General features: G+C 51.4%; 1 protein-coding gene across 2 annotated transcripts in view; it reads left to right on the top strand.

The window, feature by feature from the left end:
• The window catches only part of ERGIC1 (endoplasmic reticulum-golgi intermediate compartment 1), a 119,751-nt gene extending 97,789 nt beyond the window's left edge, over positions 1-21,962 (top strand). For both annotated transcript variants that reach the window (XM_003134052.6, XM_013990648.2), the window contains exons 8-10: positions 4,289-4,389; positions 6,859-6,981; positions 20,015-21,962. In XM_003134052.6, the coding sequence (XP_003134100.4) occupies positions 4,289-4,389; positions 6,859-6,981; positions 20,015-20,122 (332 nt within the window). In that variant the 3' untranslated portion in view covers positions 20,123-21,962. The remainder of the gene's footprint in view (positions 1-4,288; positions 4,390-6,858; positions 6,982-20,014) is intronic.

Here is a 25,335-nt window from a genome sequence, read left to right as displayed (position 1 = left end):
GATAATCCAAACCAAAAAGAACTTCCCTCTGTGACCTGCCCCCTGCTCCACCAGCAAATCAAGCTTTTCATTTCTCCTTGTCCCTGGGAATCCCTGTCCGTGAGCAGAAGTCATTTTTTTCCGGAGTTCCCACTGGGGCGCAGCGGAAACAAATCCGACTAGGAACCATGAGGTTGCGGGTTCGATCGCTGGCCTCACTCAGTGGGTTAAGGATCCGGCATTGCCGGGAGCTGTGGGGTAGGTCGCAGACGCGGCTCGGATCTGATGTTGTTGTGGCTGTGGGGTAGGCCAGCAGCTGCAGCTCCGATGGGACCCCTCACCTGGGAGCCTCCATGTGCCATGGCTGGGGCCCTAAAAAAGAAGTCATTTTTCCCAAGCACAGATTGCAGCTTACCTTCTGATTTGGGGACCTCGTGTTACTTCATAACCACAATTTGTGCACAGTTTTTCTGCTGGTAACAGAGGCACAAGTGCCCATCCAACAGCACTGCCATGCTTTATTAATTTATTTCTTGCTTTCTTGCCAGGCTTCATTAAGGCATTGTCTGTTCATGAGAAATCTCCGTTGTTTCTAGCTTTTCCCCATGACAGTAATGCCCCTGAAAGTTACAGGATTGGCTTTACTTTGCCATGTTGCTCCCCAGCTGGGTCCCTGCCCATCCACGCTGCCTCCGGGAACGTATAAGCATGTGACCGTGCCACTGGGGTTTGGGGGTTTTTCTTTGCTTACGGCCGAACCTGCGGCATATGGAAGTTCCCAGGATAGGCGTCAAATCGGATCCTCGGCTCCTACGCCTCGGCTACAGCAACACCAGACCCAAGCTGCATCTGCGACCTACACCACAGCTTGCGGCAGTGCCAGATCCTTAACCCACTGAGCAAGACCAGGTGTTGAACCCTTATCCTCATGGATGCCAGTCAGGTTCTTAACCCGCTGAGCCACAACGGGAACTCCTGTTTGAATTTCTTCCATAGTAAGATGTTGGGAGGGAGAGAGGGAGCGGGAGGGGCATGTGGGCCTGCCTGGATCCAGTTGGAGCCAACAGCCCCAAGGAGGGGTCCTCTGGTAAGGAATCCACATGGGTGTCGTTAGGTGCAGTGTCTCCAGTGGGCATTTGGCAAATTGTACCCAAGGCCTTAAAAATGGTCATTGCCTTTGAGTCATCACTTCTACTCAGAGGAGAGGACGTTAAGGAAACTATTAAAAGTATGCAAGGATTTAGGAAAATGATGGTCATTAGGTCATTGTTTATAAGAGTTTTAAGCGGCCACCAGCATCAGTGTCTGGCCCCGGCGGCCTGGTTGAGCACATCCTATGCAGCCACACTGGGGGGCGGGGGAAGCATGTGGCCGTGACCGTGAATCATCACAAGCCTGCTGGTGATCGGGCAGCAAACCGTGACTGAGGACCTACTATGTGTCAGGCACGGCATGAGAGGACAGTGGATAAGGCCAAGGTCATAGAGCTTACACTGTGTCTTAGACCCGAAACAGCATCTGCAGTGCACAGTTCTCAGAAGAAGGTTCAGGAGTTCTCCTGTGGTGCTGTGGCTTAAGGATCCAGTGTTGTCACTGAAGCAGCTGTCAGGTCACTGCTGTGATGCAGGTTCAGTCCCTGACGCAGGAACTTCCAAATGCTATGGGCCAAACCACAAAAAGAAGAAGGTTCAGGAGTTCATCGTGGCTCAGTGGAAACAAATCCAACTAGTATCCCTGAGGATGCAGGTTCATCCCTCACTCAGTGGGTTGGGGATCTGGTGTTGCTGTGAGCTGTGGTGTAGGTCACGACACGGCTTGGATCCTGCATTGCTGTGGCTGTGGTGTAGGCCAGCAGCTGCAGCTCCAATTGGACTCCTAGCCTGGGAACTTCCATATGCCTCAAGTTTGGCCCTAAAAAGCAAAAAAAGAAGAAGGTTCAATGTGACGCCGTGTTAGGGAAACATAAATATATGTATAAATAGAAGTCTGGCGGTTTTTACGTGAGAATGCAAATCTATGATTTTCTGTGGAGGGTGGATTTGTGGGTGATAATTTTTTTCTTTTATGATCAACTGTGTTTTGCACAAATTTTAACTATTACAGGTGTGATCTTTTCATAAGGCATTTACTATCTCATGCCTTTAGACTTTTTTTTTTTTTTTTTTTTTAATGGCCAGACCATGGCATATGGAAGTTCCGGGCCCAGGGATCAAATCCAAGCCACACCTGTGACCTATGCCACAGCTGTGACAACACCAGATCCTTTTAACCCACTGTGCTGGGCGAGGGATCAAACCTGCGCCTCTGCAGTGACCCAAGCTGCTATAGTCAGATTCTTAACCCACTGTGCCACAGCAGGACCTCCCCTTCAGATTTTGACGCAGGGCAATGAGCATTTGGACCTCTGTATTTCTTTAATTGTTTTGCTTTTTTAGGGCTGCACCCTCGGCATATGGAAGTTCCCAGGCTAGAGGTTGAGTTGGAGCTGCAGTTGCCGGTCTACACCACAGCTCACAGCAACGCCAGATCCTTAATCCACTGAGCAGGGCCAGGGATCAAACCCACATCCTCTTGGACACCAGTCAGGTTCGTTACTGCTGAGCCACAGCAGGACCTCCTAGAGTACCGTACATCATGTGTGGTCTTTGGGCTCCTGGTTTGTTAATGGGAATTCTGAGCCCCACTGCAGAGCCAGTGAGGAGACATCATCAGGGTTGAGGCCCAGGTGTCTGCCTTTTAAATCCTGGGTGACCCCAGTGCTCCTGACATCTGAGTACCAGTGGGGCTGAGCTGAGGGATGTTGGGGTCTTCATGGGCTCAGCCCTGGAGTTGCAAGGTTTTCCTGGTTTTGAGGGGAGTTGGGTCTCAAGACAGTTCAGGAAGCACCATCCTTTCCCTGCCAGGATGGAGCATTGGCAGGAATAGGCTGTGAACGTCATTACACCCCGTCCCCTTTTACAGAAGCTGAGTCCAAGGACTTAGGACCGACTTAGCCAGGAGACCGGGATCAGAGCCCACAAGCCTAAATTTCTGGGTCATTTTAGTTGCAGGGTCCTTGAGCTGCCCCTCACAGCCCAGAAGCCCAAGGGAATATCACCTTTCCCAGGATGCTGTTTCGCGGCTCTGGGGCAGCGTTCTATCAGCCCGGTGTCTGATTCCGGTTACTTCATGCTTATCAGAAGCTGATTCATCTGTTCTCCCATTCATGTCTCTGACCAGTCATCCATCTCTCCATTCATTCATTCAATAAGCATTTGCCACTGTCCACTCTGTACCAGGCCCTGCGCAGGGTTCTGGGGACAGAAAGATGAGTAAGGCTGAGTCCCCCACCCCACCCCGCCCCCTGCAGCCTCCCTCATCCAGCAGGGATGGGGTAAGAGTTACAGAGTAATCCCACAGGACCAGTTCAGGGGACAACTGACCTCCCATTAATTGAAAATGAGAAAATGAGGGAAGAAATTAATCAGTTCTTTATCGATGCAGTTTTTCTTTTTCTTTTTTTTTGGTTGGATGGTTGGTTGGTTGGGTTTTTTTGCTTTTTAGGGCTGCACCTGTGCCATATGGAGGTTCCCAGGCTAGGGGTCCAGTTAGAGCTGCAGCTGCCGGCGTATGCCAGAGCCACAGCAATATGGGATCTGAGCCACATCTGTGACCTACACCACAGGCAGCGCCGGATCCTTAACCCATTGATCAAGGCCAGAAATCAAACCTGCAACCTCATGGTTCCTAGTCGGGTTCGTAACCGCTGAGCCACAATAGGAGCTCCCCGGTTTTTCATCTTTAAAACTTGAACCCAGTTTGTTTCGAAAGTAACAGAATTCAAACAGGATAAGAAGGTGCATGAAGAAATATGACATTTATCAAATCCCACGTTCCCTCCCAGATGCTAAAACTGCTAATAGTTTCTTGGGTATCTTTGCAGAAAATTCTTCTGTGTATTCACGCATGTAAAGGAGTGAGTCTTCCCTGCTCCTAATCCAGGGAATCACATTATTCACCCTGGTCTGTAACTTAATTCTTTTCACCAAACAAGTGGTTTCTTCCAGCAGCCCCTCCTCAGCACTTGCCCTATTGATGGACATTTAGGTCGTTTCTAGAATTTAATATTCTATACAGTGCAGGAGTAAAGATACTGACAGATGGAGTCTTTCAAAAAGAAGAGGGGTGGTTTGGTGGCAAAATTATGCAGGCTGAGTCCCTCCCACCCCGTGGCAATGCCAAGCACGTCTAGGGTTGAACTGACGTAGAAAGAGCTGCCAGCCAGGCAGTGCCCACCCCCGTGCTTCATGCTGCTGTGTCCTTCCCTCAGCTCTCGCCTCCCACGACTACATCCTGAAGATCGTGCCCACGGTTTACGAGGACAAGAGTGGCAAGCAACGGTACTCTTACCAATACACGGTGGCCAACAAGGTATGCGGGTGGCAGCTGAGCCCAGCTGCGTGCAATCACGCCCTCTGCTGGCCAAGATCAGAGATGACAAGTGTCTGGCTTGATTTCCTGTGATTTCCCTTTAAGGGACTTTTCCTGGGTGATCTGCCTGGGTAAAGATGGGAGGCCAGTCTCAGAGTTAAGGGGAAGAAATCTAACTGCAAGATAGGGTGTGACATGTTTGAGAAAGAGCAGGCGGGTGGCCTGCCCCAAAGGTCCAGGTGTTGCAAACACCTCCTCGGCCCTACATCTGACCCCAGTCCTCCACACGCAAGACCCTGATTGATTAGCACACAGCAGATGCTCCAGCTCTTGAGGCAACAAGCTCTTTATCCAAAATTGTGAGATTCTCAAATTACACCAGATGGCCGTTTGTAAACAGGTATGTCCCAGGACCCCAACACTCAGTGTCATGGAGAAGCAGACAGGCCTTGGTAGGAAGTAAAGCATAATCGGAGCCAGCAGATTGGGGTGATAGACAGTGGTTTGAAGCTTATCAGTTGAGACACCCCCACGAGGCTGTCTACACCAGGACTCTCATTTTTTATCCTGTCCCAGGACTGCCCAAGTCCATTGTAAGCAATATATTGTTTGACTCTAATAATAATAGTAAGAGTAGAAGCTATCGCTAATGGACTGCTTTGCTGGACATTGTGCTAAGCTCTCTAGGTCCCCATCTTTTTCAGTCATCATGGCAGTTCTGATATTGGGACTGTTACTGCCCCCATTATACGGATTTGGCCACTGAGGCACTGAGAGGTGGCCCCGGAGCTATAAAGTGGCCGGGTGGGGATTGGAACCAGCTTCCCGTCCCGTTCCAGAACCTGGGCTCTTGATCACATCAGCTGCTCAGTCTGAACACAGGGCCTCTGAGTCTGCCAGGCTGGGAGCCCCTTTCTCTCAGGTGACTTGGCACCGTTGTGCTCTGATCCACCTGAGGTTTTGCTTAACAATCCAGGGGAAGTCCTCTTTCTTTTATTCACCATTTCTTGGGGGGCATCTCACTGGACCCCTCAAGTGCTGACAGCAACGAACAGATGTGAGAAGGCAGGTGCAGTCTGAGCAGAAAGAGCGTGGGGCTGTGGAACAAAGTTCTGATTCAAACCCACTCAGTCACTTACCAGCTATGGGACCCGGGACAGGTCACAGAACTGTGCCTCAGTTTACTTGTGCATAAAATGGGGATGGTGCCACCTCCTAAGAGCGCTGTCAAATAAGGCAGTGTCTTTAAAACCACCCACCCCGCAAAGAAGGCTTTGGGTCAATGGTACCTACTGCTGATGCTCCTTTTTATTATTTTTCTCTGTCCCTCAGCTCTGGGCTGTGACCCAGACAGTCACCCTGCCCCATCAGCTCTCCCTGGAGAAAGCTGATCTTATTTTGCCCAAGGCTTCTTCCCCTGAGGCTTTGGCAGTGGCCCAGCGGCCAGAACAGCTTGCTCAGCTCTCTGCGGCCGCAGCCCCAACCTACCTTGAGCCGGGGGGCAGCGTGCCCTTTGGGGCCTGCGGCCGTCCAACCGAGAGGGCGTGTCTAGGGAGAATCTATGGGGCTGGGGCCTTAGCATTTGGTGTTGGGGCTTTATTTACTTATTTATTTTTTGTCTTTTGTCCTTTAGGGCCGCACCTGCGGCATATAGAGGTTCCCAGGCTAAGGGTCTCATTGGAGCTGTAGCTGCTGACCTAGGCCAGAGCCACAGCAACGCGGGATCCGAGTCACGTCTGCGACATACGCCACAGCTCATGGCAACACCGGATCCTTAACCCACTGAATGAGGCCAGGGATCAAACCTGAAACTTCATGGTTCCTAGTCGGGTTCATTTCTGCTGTGCCACGACGGGAACTCCAGGGTTGGGGCTTTAGTTTGGTCTCCAGTTGCTATAGAAGAATGAGAGTAACGCTGAGGTTTTCAGCATCCTGAAGTGGGCACAGTGTGAGTTCTGCCCTTAGCATCCTTGGCGTCTTAGCCGGTGCCTTCTCAGGAAGGCTTTTGGTAAGCTGATGGGGCTGTGCCCTCTGACTTTCCAGTTCCATGTGTTCCTGCTTCGAAAAAAAACTCACTCTGCACAAGGTTCTCATGCTCAGGGAAGGAGACCTTCACTCAGACCGAGCCCAGATCACACTTGTCCGTTGACATCGCTGCTCTCAGCCTCAGGGTTGATTCTGGTGCTGCTTCCAAGGTCCTACAGTCCATTTACAAGCAGCCAAAAGGGTCCAAAATGCCCCCAGTGAATGGTGGCCGTCCAGATGCTAATGGCAGAGGCTCTGCGGGGAAGGGGGTGAAAGGAGGGGTCCCTGGAGCCTGGCTCCGGGTGGGGAGAGAGGGAGAAGAGCCCATTCCTGTGGGGTGCCGGGGACCTTCTGCTATCCATCCCCTACCCCCCACCCCCGGGACACAGCGTGTGTGTCTGCGTCTCACACCCCCCTCCCCCATTCTCTCTCCTTCTGCCCCAGGAGTACGTGGCCTACAGCCACACGGGCCGTATCATCCCCGCCATCTGGTTCCGCTATGACCTTAGCCCCATCACGGTCAAGTACACAGAGAGACGGCAACCTCTGTACAGGTTCATCACCACGGTGAGTGGGCGGGGCACCCGCTGTGGGCTCCTCCTGGCACCCCCACCACAGGGCTCAGGACTCAGGCTGTGCGCCCAAGGCTGTGACCTCTAGGATGTTTAGAAATGCCTTCAGAACGACGTCAGTATCAATGGCATTTCATCCAGAAAATCTTTTCCAGAGGGGAGCGCCGCTCCATCAGTTCTGTTTCTTAAGCAGATCTTTATATGGCTTGGGTGTCCCTGATTTTCTCTCGTTTTTTAATTTTATGGAAATTATTCTTAGCAGGGCTTATCCTTTTCAGTGTAAATTTTACAGTGCAGATTTAACTCATTTTTTCTCCATATCTATTTTCCAACTCTAGCTGCTGAGATTGTCGGGTTTTTCCTTTCTTTCTTTCTACCCATCTTTGTTTTGTTTTGTTTTGTTTTTGCCACTGTCTCTACCACGTCCAATTTTCTGCTGGGCAGCTTTAAGCCCATATAAGTGTTCTTTAATGCTGATTATGTTTACTGAATATGCTATGCTGGTCTCCTAGTCAGAATGTCCTTGGGGTCAAAGCAACAGGATTGCAGTGCCCTTCTCTAGCCAAGAGGCCTGGAGAAGTTTGGTAAGCCAGAGTCAGCGGAGGTGGAAGAGATGGGGTGATTGTCCCTCCCACACAGATTCGGGAACTAAGACCTAGAGGCCCTTATGCTTTTCTGCTTCTTCATACTTTTAATAGTGATTCAGGATTAGGTGTCCTGACTTCTTCATTTCTTGCTCTGACTAGGTCTGTATTAAGACTCTGTTACAGAAGGGACAGAACCCCACATCGAGCTGGCTTGAGAAATAAGTGGGCTTCAGGCATGGCTGGAACTAGGCACAAATGTCCTAATTGGTCTCTCTTTATCCTGCTCACCTCTATACTGGCTTCTTTTTCAAAGAGAATTTGCCAGTAGAAAGTGCCTCCTTCTCAGTAATTCTACACCACGTCCCAGATAGAATGGCACTGTCATTGGCCCAGCTTAGGTCCCATGCCATTCTTGTGGCCTTGAGAATGAACGGAGTGCTCTAGTTGGCCAGCCCCACCCAGACTGCAAGGACAAAGATTGTGAGGGGGTGGGGGGTCCCCAAGAGAAAAATCAGAGGGTAGTTACTAGAAGAGGGAGGACTGGGTGCTAGGAGGCCAGAAGGCCAGATGTCCACTACAGGATCTCCATCCTGAAATCTGTAAAATAGGAATAACAGTCTCCACTCTTCTGACGCCCTAGGGACTCACAGGACTCAAAGAACCCAACTAGTATCCATGAGGATGCAGGTTCGATCCCTGGCCTTGCTCAGTGGGTTAAGGATCCAGTGTTGTCATGAGCTCTGTTATAGGTCGCAGACATGGCTCAGATCCCGAGTTGCTGTGGCTGCGGTGTAGATCGGCAGGTACAGCTCCAATTCGACCCCTAGCCTTCGAACCTCCATATGCCGTGAGTACGGCCTTAAAAAGACCAAAAAAAAAAAAAAAAGGAAAGAAAAGAAAGAAAGCTATGTGGAATACAAAGGGTGCCAAAATTCTGGTGCTTACGTGAACCTCAAAATAGCCTTTTACTGTTCTCAAACTCCATAAAAACTTGAAACTTCTGATCAACCAAGGGCACCTAATATAAAGCTAAAACAGCAGACATAAATTGGGAGAAGATATCTGTATGCATACAAGAAAGAAGTATACCTCAAAATTTGTATATTAAAAAAAATTCCCGAATTCCCATTGTGGTTCAGCGGGTTGAGAACCTGACTAGCATCTGTGAGGAGGTAGGTTCAGTCCTTGGCCTCACTCAGTGAGTCAAGGATCCAGCGTTGCAAAAAGCTGTAGCATAGGTCACAGGCGCAGCTTGGATCTGGCGTGGCTGTAGCTGTGGCATAGGCCTCAGCTGTAGTTGCCATCTGACCCCTAGCCTGGGAACTTCCATATGCCGAGGCCCTAAAAACGAAAAAAAAAAAAAAAAAAAAAAAAATCCTGCCAATCAGTAAGAAAAAGTTAAATGACCAAAAAGAAAATCAGTAAGGACTTGACTGTTGACTTTAAAAGGGACCACAGAGGAATAAGATTCAAAACAGTGAGAGCCAACTCAATCCCATCAGGCTGGCAGAAATTAAAGACCTTTCACTAAAGATTAGGAAGCAGGGGGACCCACACATGCTGTCAGGTGCATGTGCAAAGGGGCTTAGCCACTGTGGAGGAAGACGCACTAACCTTTTGGCCCCAAACCAAGGGATCTGTGAGCAGGTGATTTTACCCAAGCCTCCATCGTGGAGCACCCTAGGAGGGTCTTGGCGCTGATTCTTTTTCTGTTTTTTTTGTGATTCTTAGGGCCACACCCTTGGTATATGGAATTTCCCAGGCTAAGGGGTCACATCAGAGCTGTAGCTGCCAGTCTACACTACAGCCATAGCAACACAGGATCCGAGCCGCATCTGCGATCTACACCACAGCTCACAGCAACACCAGATCCTTAACCCACTGATCGAGGCCAGGGATCGAACCTGCGTCCTCATGGATGCTAGTCCGATTCGTTTCCACTGCGCCATGACGAGAACTCCCTTGGCGCTGATTCTTAGCCCACACTTCTACTTCATAGCGAGACTAGGACAGAGACAGATGTGTGTGGGCACCTCTGTGGGGGTGTGGTCTGCACCTCGGAGCCCCTGGGGTCTGCAGCATTGACCGTGGCCGAGAAACCCCTGGGCCCGCCCCTCACTGGAGGGTAGAGAAGCTCTTCATAACCTGCTTCCTGTTTGCTCCTGCACACCAGTCAGCTGAGGCTCTGAGTGTCCCTTGGCAAGTGACTGAGAAATGAAAGCCCTTCATCTACTCGCTAAACCTTTGCTAGACTTCACCCTGCGCCAGGCCCTCTGCTGGGCAGCAGGGGTAGCGAGTTAGACGCAATCCTTGCCCTTAAGCCGCTCCCCAGCTGGTGGGAGAGGCAGGCGAGCACACACAGAGCTGCCATCCCGATGGAGCTGGGCGCCAGGCCCCTGGTGGCAAAGACCCCTCTCTGTTCAGAAAGGTCAGAGAGTGGAACCCCAAGATGGGTCTTGAAGGGTGAGGAGACATTTTTCAGACGGGTGCGGGGAAGAGAGTCTCAGCATAGGGAACAGTATGGGCAGAGGTGCCCAGCAGAGGGTGTCTTGTGAAGGCCATGTGGCTTCTTTCAATGGGGATGGACTTCTGAGAGCTGGCGCTCCCAAAATCCCAGGGGGAGAGCTGGTCCTGCGTCACCCAGAGGCCTGCCTTCCCCTCCCTTTGGCCCCCAGCCCCTCCTCCATCTCCGCCCTGCCCACCTGCACCTGAGTGTGGGCCCTGCCGCAGGGAACCTCCTGACATCATTAGCCCGGCCGGGTTTCTGACGGCCCCACGCTGCTGTCTTGGTTGCCACGGCAACCGTGGGGTCAGCCCAGAGCGAGCCAGCCGGCTGTCCCTGGCAGATGGCGTCATTGTGGAGCTTCAAAGGCCCTTGTCACAGGGCAGCAGATGTGAGGATGACGCTCGCACACAGACACACAAGCACAAAGCCCCCCCAGGAGCCCTCCTCACCAGGCAGGGTGGGGCTGGGATGGAAGTGGAGGCACCTGCTGTGACTTCTCTTTCTCTCTTTATAAAATCACACACTTGTGTGCAAGGCCCCCGAACCCCAAACGGGGGCCTCTGCAAATAGCTCCTCAGAGGGGCTGCTGAAGAGGGGGCTTAGGCCGGGATGTCGTCATGTGGCGGCTGCTGGGGTGCGGAGGCAGCTGTGGGTGGGCTGGAATGAGGGGCGGGTGCAGCCTTGAGGGGTAAGCGGGGGAGTGGGTGTGGAGGGGAGAGGCAGGTGGGGCTTCCTAGTCCTAAGTAATAAATACCTGGCTTATTTGGGGGTTGCCCCTTCCCAGGTCTTATGATCTGGAAGGAACTTGTTCATCCCCAGCCTGAGCTGGGGAGGCATCGTCCCCCCAGAAGTCTCATCCAGGCTGCCCGAGGCTCCTCTCTCTGGACACCCAGGGCACCTTGCTTAGACCTCCACTCTGTGCCGTTCCAGAAAATTCCACCCCTGAGGGAATAAACAGATGGTGTCTAACACCATGCAAGCGATCCCCTTCCAAGCGCCCCCTCCCACCCACGCACATGTGTCCCTTAGCCCTGCCACTTGCTGAAGCCCCTTTTTGGAGATGGCCTTCAAGTGGGTTGTGGTGACAGATCGGATGGCTTTGGAGGTGTCACATGACTTTCCTTGTGGGTTTGATTCTATTTGGGGGGAACAGCCAGAAGTCACCAAGTACCAAATTGGGTCAGGATGGCTGTGACACTTTCGCCCACCGAAAAGTAGCAGCTGGTGATGATGTGCCCCCTTTGGCAGCAGGAATAGCTGAGTGAGACATCACCCCTGCCCTCGGGTGCTCCTTGCCAGTGAAATCATCCCCCAAACTTTCGATGCCCCTTCATCTTCGCCAGGCCTGATTATGATGGGCTCCAGGTCCGACTCCCTTCTGTGTCCCCAGAGTCCAGCACAAGGCTAGGCCCTGAGGTAGGGGCTCAGAAATATACCAGGGATAGCTGCTTGAAGAAGTGATCGCAGGAGTTCCCGTTGTGGCCCAGTGGGTTAAGAACCTGACTAATATCCATGAGAATGCGGGTTCGATCCCTGGCCTCGCTCAGTGGGTTAAGAATCTGGCGTGGCTGTGACATAGGCCAATGACTGCAGCTCCCATTCGGCCCCTAGCCTAGGAACTTCCATATGCCACAGGTGTGGCCCTAAAAAGCAAAAATTAAAAAGTAAAGAGAAGTGATCACGTATCACATAGCTACACTTATTAAGCATCTCGTAAGTGCCAGGTCTTTTACACAATCATGTGCTTTAACCCTCCCAGGAACCCTCTAAGGTCGATAGTATCATTCCCATTTCATATATATAAATCATCTGAGGCCCAGACAGGTAAAGAAGCGCTTCGAAGATCACACAGCCAGTAAATGGCAAGGCTGGGACGTGACCCCCAAACCTGCCTCTGCCACATCCCTTCCCCCAGCCGACTTGAGAACCTCCATTTCCCAAAACAAAGGCTCTCAAGGATATTCCAGCAGCGGGGCCCCCAGAAGCCATAGAGCCCTTGACAGGACACCGGGGTCATTTGATACAGTGACTTCTATGCTGGGAATCAAATATTATAGCAAGAAACAAGGTGATATTAGCATATGTGATAAAATCTCAGTTGTGCACGTGCAAACCGTAAAAAAAAAAAAAAAAAAAAACAAGCCAACTGTCCACTGAAGCAAAATATAAAGAAGCCATCGGTGCATGCAGGTGGGGACGAGGGCACCCTTCGGGCGGGGGTGGGCTGGTGGTGTGCAAGTTTTCCTGCCCTTGTCCGACTACCTTTCACTCATCTCTTTGGGCACCTGCCAAGACTTTCCTTTGACAAAAGGCAGCAGGTGCCTGGAGTATATAGGGGGCATATAGGATGGTTTAAAAAAAGAAATTGAGAGGAGACAAACTTACAACTGTGAAGGTTTGGGAGTGGTAACAAACCTGACTAGTATGCATGAGGACGCGGGTTTGATCCCTGGCCTCGCTTAGTGCTTTAAGGATCCAGTGTCACTGTGAGCTGTGGTGTAGGTCGCAGATGCAGCTCCAATTGGACCCCTAGCCTGGGAACCTCCATATGCTGAGGGTGTAATCTTCAAAAGACAAAAGGAAAAAAAAAAAAAAACCCAAGATGGTTCTACCTCTGAGAGTGTGTGAGTTGGAGGAAGACCGACTTGGTAGCTGGACTGGCACGACAGCCATTTCAGAGCCTCCATGCTTCTCCTGCTCAGACTTTCCTCAGCAAGTGTCTCTTCTCAGGACTGTGAGCTCCGGGAAGGAGGGCTGGGTCTTAGTCATCTCTGGGCACCAGACCTGGGATAGCATCTGTCCATCTATCCGTCTGTCCGAGCAGGTGATGAGTAGGTGTGAACAGGGAGCCACATGGGGGGCATTCACCTAGGCCCACTCCCCGCGAGACAGGCTCTGTCATCTGAGGAAGAGAGCAGAGCCCCAGTTAGCTGCTCGGTTATCCGGGTCTGGGCATGTGTAAGAAACTCCAGTTCTGATCCTTCTGGACATTTAAGCAAAGCTAGGTCTTCCAGAAGGTTGTGTGCTAAGGACGGATTGCTCCCGCTAAGGTTTTGCAATCGGAATAGAAGCTTCTGGTGCTGGGTTTTCTAAGGCAGCTTCTGAGATGAATGAGGGATATTAGAAGGATGAGGGGAGTTCCCGTCGTGGCGCAGTGGTTAACGAATCTGACTAGGAACCATGAGGTTGCGGGTTCGGTCCCTGCCCTTGCTCAGTGCGTTAACGATCCGGCGTTGCCGTGAGCTGTGGTGTAGGTTGCAGACGCGGCTCGGATCCCACGTTGCTGTGGCTCTGGCATAGGCCGGAGGCTACAGCTCCGATTGGACCCCTAGCCTGGGAACCTTCATATGCTGCGGGAGCGGCCCAAGAAATAGCAAAAAAAAAAGACAAAAAAAAAAAAAAAAAAAAAAAAGAAGGGTGAGGGCTCCGTTTTACAAAGTATACTTATTTGTACAGCCCCACAGCTTCCTACTTCGTAAACTTTCCTGACAGGAACCTCTTACTGCAGGACATTGGATAGGTCAGACTTCACCGAGCTGAGAAAGCCGAGTATAAAGAAGCCAGCTGTGCCTGCAGAGGCCACATCTGCAGGACTGAGGGGAACCCTTCAGGTGGGGGTCGAACAGGGCGGTGGAACTGAAAAAAGCAGGCCCTTTGCTGCCTCCCAGACCTGGGTGCTCATCACCCTCGCCTGCCTGGTTGCTGTGTGACCTTGGACCAGTCAGTCCCTCTCTGAGCCTCTGTGTCCTTGTCTGGGACATGGAGCTCATTTCATTTGCCTTACTTACTTGCAACAATTAATGAGAAGGCAGAAGAAGGTGCCATCTCCGACCTGGTACCTAGTAGGTGCTGAGCTGAGGTGGTTTTTTGTTTGTTTGTTTGTTTGTTTCATTGGGGAAGGAGGGTATTTTGCAGCTGCAGCCACTGTAAAAATGGCAGGGGGAAGGTGTCCACTCCCCTGCAGGCCTTTGGACCGCAGGATGGGAGCAGGGGGTCTGGCAGAGGTGACACCGCTGGGTGGAGACCCCCACACCCTCTCCTCCTCCGCCCCACCCCCACCTCTCCCGGGGCGCCGTCCTCAGCTTCCCCTCCCAGGCCGCCCCCGCCTCTGCCCAGCCACAGCCCGGGTGTTCTCATCCGAGGCTCCAGTCTGTCTGCCGCCGCCGGCCTCCGATGGGCCTCCGATTCATTATTTATTTCCTCATACTGTGCCTTTTCCACAAGCTTTTCAAGCCGTGCTAACAGGATGAGGAAAGTGGATGGACGGTCCCCGGGCACTCACAGGGGCACCTCAGGCAGCGAGACCAGAGGTCATCTGGGGCCTCGGCGTGGACCCCATTTCCCAGATGAGAGAAACTGAGGCTCCAAAAAAAGGGGTCCTCTGGCTTTGCGGGCCTGGGTCGGGTCGCCGTGCTGGGATCCGCCCCCGGGGACGTTTCCTCCAGAGCCCGGTGGAACAACAGAGGGATTCAGGCCTCCAGCCCGTGTGGTTGGAACTTGTCCCCTGCATGTAAGGAATCGAGAGCCCCGCCGGAAATGTCAGGGAAACACCCCCCCTTCTTTTCAAGGTACACAAGCTGACTTCACTCTCCCCCCAGGGGACAGGAACAGAGGGCCATTATGGATGACTCCAGAGGCAGGCAAAGTCATGTGCTTCTCCCAGACTCTCTGGGGCCCGTGTATCGAATTGTCCTTGTCGTCATTTCTGGAGCTGGGGCCACTGACCAGAGTAGGGCTGCACGTGCGGCTGGGGTGGCCCTTCCCCGCTGGCTCAGCAGCCCCGCTCTCCCCTCTGCCACCCCCAGAGGTTGTCCCCCTGCCTTAAAGCCAGGAGACGCAAGAGCATTGGCAGCATGGAGGGACCAAAGGAACAGGCATTCGGGGGGGAGAGGGGGGACACGGACACTTGCACGCAATCCCGCAGCGATCCTTCCCATGTGTAAAAGTTCGGAAACTGGAGTTCCCCATGTGGCTCAGCAGAAACAAATCTGACCAGCATCCACGAGGATGCAGGTTCGATCCCTGGCCTCGCTCTGTGAGTTAAGGATCCGGCGTTGCCGTGAGCTGTGGCATAGGTCGCAGATGCGGCTCGGATCCCGCGCTGCTGTGGCTGTGGTGTAGGCTGGTGTCTTCAGCTCCCATTGGACCCCTAGCCTGGGACCCTCCATACGCTGAGGGTGTGGTTCTAGAAAAAGACAAAAAAAAAGTTAGGAAACTGAGGCTGAGGAGCAGCGGGAGTGGTTCCACCCGACCTGCGTCTCCTCCTCTGCACCCCCAGGTCCCAGCTGACAGCCCTTGGGTGAGTCACCTTTGCCCCCTGCCTGGAACAATTCTACTCCTTTCCTAAGATCCTCCTTCCTTCCTCCTTTGCTTACCTGCTCCTCGTCTGTGCTCACACGCTCCTGTAATTGGTAAATGCGTCCTGAGCCTCCTGTGGATCAGGCACTTCTGCTGTCTTCTCTCCCTGGGGTGTTTAGGACAATGAATGTGTTTAAGTGCTTGAGGCAGAAAATTGGAGAGATTCGAGGTACTCCCTGACTGGCCAACGGCTGGAGACAACCTCCAGCCTGTGGTACTTGGCCCCGGAGGGGTGGTCGTCCTCACAAGCGCCTCGTGGCACTCCCCAGAGGAGACACCCTGTCTGGGCCTCAGGGGCTCCATCTGCAGAATGGGCCCTTCGAGAGCTTAGGACTCAGCAACTGCAAAGAATCTGCCTGTGGGGCCTGGGACACCCTTGCATCCTGTCCTCCCATGAATTGACTTGTCCCCTGCTTGAAGAGCCAGGTAGAGAATGGAAATTGAAACCCGAAGCCCTGCTCTATGGGATAAGCACTGTTTTACCTGTTATTCTTCTTAGAGTGGGTCTCAGAGAGGTTTAGAAAATCTCAGATCTTTGGGAGTTCCCGTGGAGGCTCCGTGGTTAACGAATCCGACCAGGAACCATGAGGATGCGGGTTCGATCCCTGGCCTCGCTCAGTGGGTTAAGGATCCGGCATTTCGGTGAGCTGTGGGTTTAGGTTGCAGACGCTGCTCGGATCCCACGTTGCTGTGGCTGTGGTGTAGGCCGGCAATTAGACCCCTAGCCTGGGAACCTCCATATGCCACGGGAGCGGCCCTAGAAAAGGCAAAAAAAAAAAAAAAAAAAAAATCTCAGATCTTAGCAACAAAGTTGGAGCCTTCCAGTCAACTGGGAGAGGACATGAAGTTTACTGAGCACCTACTGAATGCCAGGCCCTCCAGAGACATTACCTGCGGTATGACAGTTGGCAAAGGAGGGATGGTTTTCCCATTTTGCAGATGTCCCAGGAGGGCCTTCCCATGTCCAGTGGTAGGAAGTGAAAGCCAGGAATTCCCATTGTGGCGCAGCAGAAACGAATCCGACTAGTATCCCTGAGGAGGCAGGTTCGATCCCTGGCCTGGCTCAGTGGGTTAAGGATCCAGCATTGTCGTGAGCTGTGGTGTAGGTTGCAGATGCGATTCGGATCTGCATTGCTGTGGCTGTGGCATAGGCCAGCAGCTGCAGCTCCAGTTCGAACCCTAGCTTGGGAACCTCCACAGGCCGCGAGTGCGGCCCTAAAAAGCAAAAAAAAAAAAACAAACAAAAAAAGTGACAGCCAGGACTCAGCTCCCAAAGGCTTTTTCTGTTGCCACAGCCAGGAAGGCCACTGTGGGCTCCCCAGTCCTCACCTCAAGCCACCTTAGCCTTAGTTGGATAGTAACTCCCTCAATCACGAGCCGCTGCCTGCGGGCTCCCAGAGCCTCAGTTTCCCCACAGCTGTGTGTCCTCTCGTGTACGTCAGTGCACGTGTTGTCCCCTGCTCCGGGCCAGCCCAGTGAAAGGAGGCTTCAGTCTGAGTGCCAGGTGTATGTGAATCACAGGCTCGCTCAGGCTCCAGAGCGTGTCGATGAATATAGATGTGTGTGTGTGTGTGGTTATTTTTTATTTTTTTATTATTTGCTCTATTGCGCTGAAGTCACATTTTCCTATCCTCTGATCCAAGCTCTAAAAGCATTTTGCGGTACAAAATCTCCCATCATCTGATCCACTCTACCAAAATAACCCAGTTCCCCTGCTGTCATCTTCCTTGAACAGTGGGCCTGCGTCATGCTCCGAGGCTGGCGGGGAGAGGCCTTCCCCACTGAGAACACTTCATAATAATCCCCCGTACCCCCCATCCTCCTTGCTCCCTGGAGGGCTGCTCCAGTTTCTGGAGCTGTTATTACTGGAATGCCAGCTGCTGTACTTACTGCCCATCCGTACAGACCTGCTCTGTCTGTCTTGGGCCCCCCAGGCCTCTGCTTAGCTCATCTCGTGGAAATATAATTTTAAAAATAAATGCTGCTTCGATTCGCACTTCCCACTTGCCTCCGCTGAGTCTCCTGGCCTCTTCCATTTGGCACCCGAGGACCCATTAAGGCACTGCTGTCTCCCCGAGACCTCCAGCAGTCTAGTGGCAGTGTCTGGGCAGCCACCTTGCCGGGGGGGCGGGGGGGGGCGGTTTCCAAGGTGGCCTCAGGGCCCAAATTGGCTTCTTCTGAATCCTGTGGTCACTTGAGTGTTCCTTAAATGTGGCCCAGGGGAAAGTGTAAGCTCTGGAGGCAGACAGACTGGCTCTGCCACACACTTGCTGCGTGACCTTGGACAAGCTCTTTCTCTCTCTGGGCCCCATAAGTACTTGAAAGAAGAGAGCCCTCCCTCCTAGGCATACAGCGTGGTGGGTGGTATTGGTTTCTATGAATGTCATAAAATGTGTCTTTAGGGGGAAAATAAGTTTGAAGTCTCCTTGTAAATCTTTTATACATTGATTCTCTTATGGCACCCAAAAGCCACTCATAGGTAGGCCAGAAAATTTTGAGTAAAACATAGCATTATTTTAATGGATCACAAGTAGAATCCTGACAACTTCACAGCAAAGTGATTAATTCAATTAGGTGGGCTGTTTCATGCCTGGGAAGCAGCAGAGTGCCATAATAAGAGTTTTGAACTCCTAGGAGTTCCCATTGTGTTTCAGCAGGTTATAGACCTGACTAGTATCTGTGAGGACGCAGGTTCAATCCCTGGCCTCTCTCAGTGGGTTAAGGATCTGGCGTTGTTGTGAGCTGTGGTATGGGTTGCAGACACAGTTCGGATCCCGTGTTGCTGTGGCTGTGGTGTAGGCCAGCAGCTGCAGCTCCCACTCAACCCCTAGCTTGGGAACTTCCATATGCCACGGGTGCGGCCCTAAAAAGAAAAAAAAAAAGAGTCTTTTCTGAACTCCTAGAGTTCCCTGGTGGCTCAATGGGTTAAAGATCCAGTGTTGTCACTGCTATGGCTCAGGTTTGATCCCTGGCCCAGGGAACTTCTGCATGCATGGCCAAAAAAAAAAGGTTTTGAATTCCAGTTCAGCCACTAATTGCGGTGGTGCTGACTCAGTGGTTGAGTGTCCCCAAGCCTTAGTGTCCCTCTTCTTAGGTATGAGAATAGGGCTGTCCTCCCTGGAGTTGGCCCAGGGACTCAGTGACGTGGGGGGCATGAAGCATTTCAAACTGCTTCTGTGCGAGTGCTGTCGGTTTTGCTGTAGTTGGTATTATGTGGCAGGAGAGGAGGAAGCACAGACACAGACACGCGGCCGACATTCATTACCATCCCCTGTCGGAGCAGTTCTTCATCGGGGGGCAGCTTTGCCCTCCAGGGGACCTTGCCCTGTTTGGAGACATTCTGGTTGTCACAACAGGGAGGAGAAGGTACGTCTCGCACCTTCTGGATGGAGGCCCAGGACGCTGCTCCCTGTCCTTCAGTGCCCAAGACAGCCCCCGCAGGAAAGAATGTCGTGGTCCCCAAAGTAAATAGTGCCGTGATACAAGCCCTCGAGTAGCACCGCTGCTTTGCGGTGCTTGCCTCGGTTGTGATTTTGCGTGTATCTGTAAGATTCTTTGAGGACGACCCATCCTACTGATACAGCGCAAGCTTCTGAAGGTGAGAGGAGATTTGTGCCTCACTCCAGCCCATCCAGGCCAACTCTGCCTGTTCAGGCAGCACTGGGCCTGGGCTTGTCAGACCCAGGTTCGAGTCCCAGTTGTGCCGCTTCTTGGCTCTATGACCTTGGGCCAGTGACAGTGCCTTTCTGAATTTCCATTGCTGCCTCTGCAAATGGGATTGTAAATATCTGATAAATTTAGAAGCTAAGACCGCTGGCCCCAGGATCATGAGCCAAGACACGCCCGAGTTCAACTCGAAGCTTTGTACTTTACTATGTGACTGTGTTTACCTTAGACTCAGCTTTCTCATCTTTGAAATGAGTCCAATAATCTAACTTTCAGAAGGTTAATAGGGGAATTAAAGGAGCTGATAATGATTTCTTTTTTTTTTTTTTGTCTTTTCTAGGGCCGCTCCCGCGGCATATGGAGATTCCCAGGCTTAGGGGTCCAGTCGGAGCTGTAGCCACCGGCCTACGCCAGAGCCACAGCAACTAGGGATCCGAGCCAAGTCTGCAACCTACACTACAGCTCACGGCAATGCTGGATCGTCGAGCCACTAAGCAAGGCCAGGGATCGAACCCGCAACCTCATGGTTCCTAGTCGGATTCGCTAACCACTGCACCACGACGGGAACTCCTGATAATGATTTCTATTCTGTTCTATTCTGTTCTATTTATTTTTTGGCCTTGCTCACAGCATACAGAAGTTCCTGGGCCAGGGATCAAACTGAGCCACAGCAATGAGAATGCTGGGTCCTTAACCACTGAGCCACCAGGGAACTCCATGATTACTTTTATTATAATTTAAGTCATCATCCAGCAAGTGAGGGTTTGAGCCCTGAGTGTGTTACCACGTGGTGGGATGACGGGGCGGAGCATCTGCACTTGCTGAGCTCATCCTCTGGTGATTTGGGAGGGGTCTGGCCTGGTGCTGCCTCCAGTGCTGACTTCTGACTTCTGACCCGCCCCCCCTTTCAGATCTGTGCCATCATCGGCGGAACCTTCACCGTTGCCGGCATTCTGGACTCATGTATTTTCACAGCCTCAGAGGCCTGGAAGAAGATCCAGCTGGGAAAGATGCATTGACGACCCGCCCGGGCCCGATGGCCGAGGACCCAGGGAGACCGCTCACCCTGCCTCCAGCGCCCTGTCTCCTCCTGCCCTCTCTCTGGCCCAGGATCTGGCTGCGTCCCAAAGTGGGGGTGAGGGGAAGGAGGGGGTGGCTCATGGGTTTGCAGCTACCTCTTTTCCCCATGTTTAACTTTAGCTGAATGACACTGCCTGAAGTCGGGGTGCTCCTTTCTTTCCCTGAGGAGCCCCACGATCAGAGTCGGGCAAGGAAGGCTTGGGGATATTGGGAACCACTCCTGGGACAGCTGCAGTCCCTTCGCTCTTAGGGGAACAGCTCACAATCCACGTTCACCAGCCCTCAGCCAGGCTCTGACAATCTCGCAGCCCCCATCGTTTCAGACGCATTAATCACCTGGTTTCTCCCCTGGGCAACCAACCCACCCACTGACCTGAGCTCCTGACCTTGGACCTGGCTGCCCAAAGGTACCCCCAGCCGGCGCCCACAACAAAGAATGGTACTTCCCAGGCAAGCCCCTGAGATGTGGCGCTGCAGGTGGAGCCCTCGCTCCTCCTCCATCCCTTCCTGCCCAACCTAGAGCCCAGCCTCAAGGCCCTCGCCCCTGCCCCTTCCTTTTTCTCCCCAGAAGCAGATGCCCAGTTGCTGGGCAACAGCTGTGTAGGCTCAAGTCTGCCCACTGGTCACCGGGCACATGGCGAGTTCCCCTTCTTCTCTTCTTCTTGTTCCTCTGAACCCCCTGCCAATGTGCCTCAGCCCCCTACCCCAACCCTGTGCTGTGTGGCAACTGCATCGCTTGGTGGAGGGGCTGGCTGTGATGAGGAAGCATCCTTTGAGAACTGGGCATGGCTTGTGCACCTATGTCTGGATGGGACGCATCCTTTTCTGCAACCCTAAAATAAGCATGTCTTGGCCAGGCAGTTGCCATTGCTCCCAAGGGCTTGGGTGGGGGAAGCAAAGCAGACCAGCCCTTCTCCCATCTTAGGACCTGAAGGCAAACAGCTCGTGGGCCTCTCCTGCAGCCCGGTTGCGACCCGCTTGTCCCGCCGAGCTCCCCCATTAGCCGGCCGCACACCAACTCCCTCCTGGTCCCTGGGGCAACTCCGTTGTCTCCCCACTTGCTCATGGATGGGTCCCTACCCCGCTGCTCCCCCTCATCCTTCCCCTGTAGTCCTGAAAGGGAGGGGCAATGGTCCAGGCACAAATTCCACCCCCCCCACCCCCAGGGAATTTTAGTTATGCCCTCCTGTCCCAGGCAAAGGGCCGCCCACCTGTTTCCCATTTATATCAAGATTGTTTGCATACTTTGTAATTAAGGGCACTGTCCAGTGGAATGAGTTTTTAAATTATCTATGTGGATGGCTCAAGTCTCCACCATTTGTAAAATTGTAATTTGGGCTCTAGATTCCAATAAGAAAAGCTTTCCCTTTGGCATATGAGTTGACTAATAGAAGTGTAAACTGCATTTGGTTATTTCTGGTATCTGTGGCCACTCAGATGGATTTTTTTGTTTTGTTTTGTTTTGTTTTGTTTTGGCATTCTGTTCCCCATTTACAGAAAGGAGCCCCTTGGGTGTGTGAAGACATGTGCCTGGAGAGGGTGGGCAGGGCTGGGTGGGGAAATGTGTGGCATGCCCAGGAATTGAAATTCCACTTTTATGCATTAAAAAAAAAAAAAAAAAAAAAAACCTCTTGAGGACCTAGGGGGATGTCAGTTTCCTATGGAAGAGACACCTCTGACCCTTTGTTCTTATAAACAAAATCTCAAGGGAAAAAGATGTGTTAGTTCTTTGCCCATTCATTGGGGTCAAATAGATTAAAAGGCTGATTTTCAGAAATACTGCTGCATGTTGCTTTCTGCTTGATTGTGGCCGGGTAGCCTGGAGGCTGGGATCAGAGAATGAAATTTCATTCTCGAGGAGAGAAACTGGGAAACGTGGAAATGAGCTGTGGGCGTGATCCGAAAGCCAGGACCCCTTGGATAGGTCCTTCCTTTATTTTCTTTCTTTCTCTTTTTTCCTTTTTGGAGTTCCCAGGCCAGGAGCTGCCATGAGGATGTGCTGAACCCACTGTGTGGGGCGGGGGATCCAACCTGCATCCCAGCGTTCCAGACACGCCACCGATCCCAGTGTGCCACGGCAGGAACTCCCAGTCCTTCCTTTATTGCATCTGTACGGAATGTTCCTTGTTCTGCTCCTTTCTAGTTGTGTAGCCTCAGGCCAGGTCCTTAACCTCATGGGACTGTTGCAGAAATTAAGTCTATAACATGTACAAGTAAATTATTCTGGATCAGAACAAGGTCGTGTATGCAGTAAAGTGGTCCATGGTTAAGTTTTCTTTCTTCCTCATTCATTCTTTTTCTTTCCTTCCTTCCTTCTTTCCTTCCTTCCTTCCTTCTTTTTTTTTAAATTTGGTAATGCTTTCTTGGATATGACACCAAAGGCACAATCAACAAAAGAAAATTTCACTTCATCAAATTAGAAATTTTTGTGCAACAAAGCACACCATTATCAGAGTAAAAAGGCAACCCACGGAATGGAAGAAAATATTTGCAATTTGCTTACCTGATAGAAGATTACTATGCAGTATATAGGGAGAACTTTTAAATTCCTAAAAAAACAAACTTCAATAAAAAATGGAAGGAGTTCCCTCTGTGTTGCATTGGGTTAAGGAGCCGGCATGGTCTCTGCAGCAGCTCGGGTCACTGCTGAGGCATGGGTTTGATCCCTGACCGGATGCAGTGGCTCGTTCTCTCTTTCACATCCTGTGTGATACTTGTTATTGTGATACCAAGCTAGTGGTCACAGTGTATGCCTAACGGGCAGTCAATGGGCTGTGTTTCCAAACGTGTGTGTCCAGCCATGCTTTCTGCTGTGGTGGTGTGACTTAGTTAACCAATGAAATGTGATTGAAAGATGAAAGCATCTCATAACATTAAGTTAGATATTTTGGAGAGACTTGAAAAAGGTGCATTGCCACCCTCTCCTCGAAATACAAATGCTACTGAATTGAATATGAATAAGACAACTAAAAAGAGTTGGGGGAGGGGGCAGCCCTTGAGGACTCCGCTTTCACCTTGTGGAACCCTGGGCTTGGTTAATGGAAGGACATGCTTTATAGAGGGAAAATGAAGGAGAACTCCAACTGCGGTTTCTCAGTGAAAAGCCTTGCTTCAGGGTCAAAAGATGGGCCAATGTGTTTTAAGCTGACGTAAAGTATTTAAGGTATGTGTGTGTCATTTTTATGAGTTCCTCCTTGACCCAAATCCTTTCAGTTTTTTGGTAAGAGGATTTCTCAATCAGAAACGGGGGAGGGGGCATTTGCAGCTGCAAGAGAGGTGAAGTCCTAGAGGAGCTTGGGTGAGGACCTGCTGAGCCCCCACTGCCTGGGGTGTGGGTGGGGACTGTGAAGCTTGCGAAGAAGTGGGGGTGTAGCAGTGGGGCTCCTGAGTGGCACCTTTAGTGGCACTTTGAGTTTCGTCACTAAATGGGACAAATTTATGTCTGGTTCTTGCCTGAAACAAAGACACACGTTTTCTCAACAGGGCAGGCCCTTGGTGGTCCCAAACCCTTCTTAAGAAGCTGGTTCCTGGAGTTCCCGTTTTGTCTTAATAGGTTAAGAAACTGACTACGAACCATGAGGATGCAGGATGGATCCCTGGCCTTTGCTCAGTGAGTTAAAGGATCCAGCATGGCCGTGAGCTGCAGTGTAGGTCTCAGACGCAGCTCGGATCAGGAGTTGCTGTGGCTGTGGCGTGGGCTGGCAGCTACAGCTCCAATTTGATCCCTAGCCTGGGAACCTCCATATGTCACGGGTGTGGCCCTAAAAAGCAAAATAGAATAGAGTCGAGTCGAATAGAATAGAATAGAATAGAATAGAATAGAATAGAATAGAATAGAATAGAATAGAATAGAAAAGAAATAAAGAAGCTGGTTCCTTAGCTGCCACAGCAGATAGATGCCCATAGTCTAGGAATGTGAGGGGGCCTGTGGGGAACATTCACCCAAGATCCTCCTCTTCCCCCACCCCCCCGCCCCTGCAGCAGTTGTCTTTTGCCAGTTGTGTGGTGATGATGTCATGCACTTTATTCTGACCAAAATAAGTTATTTTTATCTCAACTCTTGTAGTAATAGCTATTGAAGGTTGGGCATTCTCCACGTGCCAGGCAAGGAGTGATTGTTCAGGCCTTGTCTCTCTTAATCCTCACAGCCATCCTACAAGGTGGCTGTTACCTCCTTTTTAGGAAGGAGAAAACAAGAGATTTAGCAGTTTAGTCACACAGCTAGCAAGTGGAGAAGATGGCATTCAAACCCACATCAACCTGACTCCAAGGTTATGCAGCCTCGTATGGCTCTGCCATATGCCACACAATCACCTCCTCTGTGTCAAAAGCATAAACTTACCATCCCCCGTGGGGCGTGGCGTGGGGATTGAAAGTAGTGAGGGTATTTTACTTTGTTTTCTTCCTTTAAGTTTTTAATTTTAATTTTTTGTCGTTGTTGGCTTTTTAGGGCCGCACCCACAGCATACGGAAGTTCCCAGGTTAAGGGTTGAGTCAAAGCTACATCTGCCGGCGTACACCACAGCCACAGCAACACAGGATCTGAGCCACGTCTGTGACCTACACCACAGCTCATGGCAATGCCAGATCCTTAACCCACTGAGCAAGGCCAGGGATCGAACCTGCATCCTCATGGATACTAGCCGGATTGATTACCACTGAGCCAATACTGGAACTCCTTCCTTTTAAACAGCCTCTAAAGGAAAGCTGAGTTGAACATTAGGGACATTATTTGTTTGTTTGTTTTTCTTTTTTTTTTCTTTTTATGGCCGCACCAGCGGCATATGGAAGTTCCCAGGCTAGGCTTGAATCGGAGCTGGAGCCTACACCACAGCCACAGCAATGTGGGATCCTTAACCCACTGAGTGAGGCCAGGGATCAAACCCACATCCTCACAAACAATATGTCAGGTTCTGAACCTGCTGAGCCACAACAGGAACTCCCCATTGGGGATCTTCTTAAACGAAAATTGAAAACACTTACAACATGATTTTAATTATACAAATAACACATGCTCATAGCCCCACTGGAGGAAAAAAGAGCAAAAAGGGAAAAAAAGGAAAATTAAAGTCATTCATAATCCCCCTGAGCAGGAATCATCAGTTAATAGTTTAGTGATATTCTTCCATAAACAAAATGGAAACATACTGTT

The sequence above is a fragment of the Sus scrofa genome, chromosome 16 (assembly GCF_000003025.6).
Source record: "Sus scrofa isolate TJ Tabasco breed Duroc chromosome 16, Sscrofa11.1, whole genome shotgun sequence".
In the NCBI taxonomy this organism is placed as follows: Eukaryota; Metazoa; Chordata; class Mammalia; order Artiodactyla; family Suidae; genus Sus; species Sus scrofa.
This window is presented reverse-complemented; position numbering and strand designations above follow the sequence as displayed.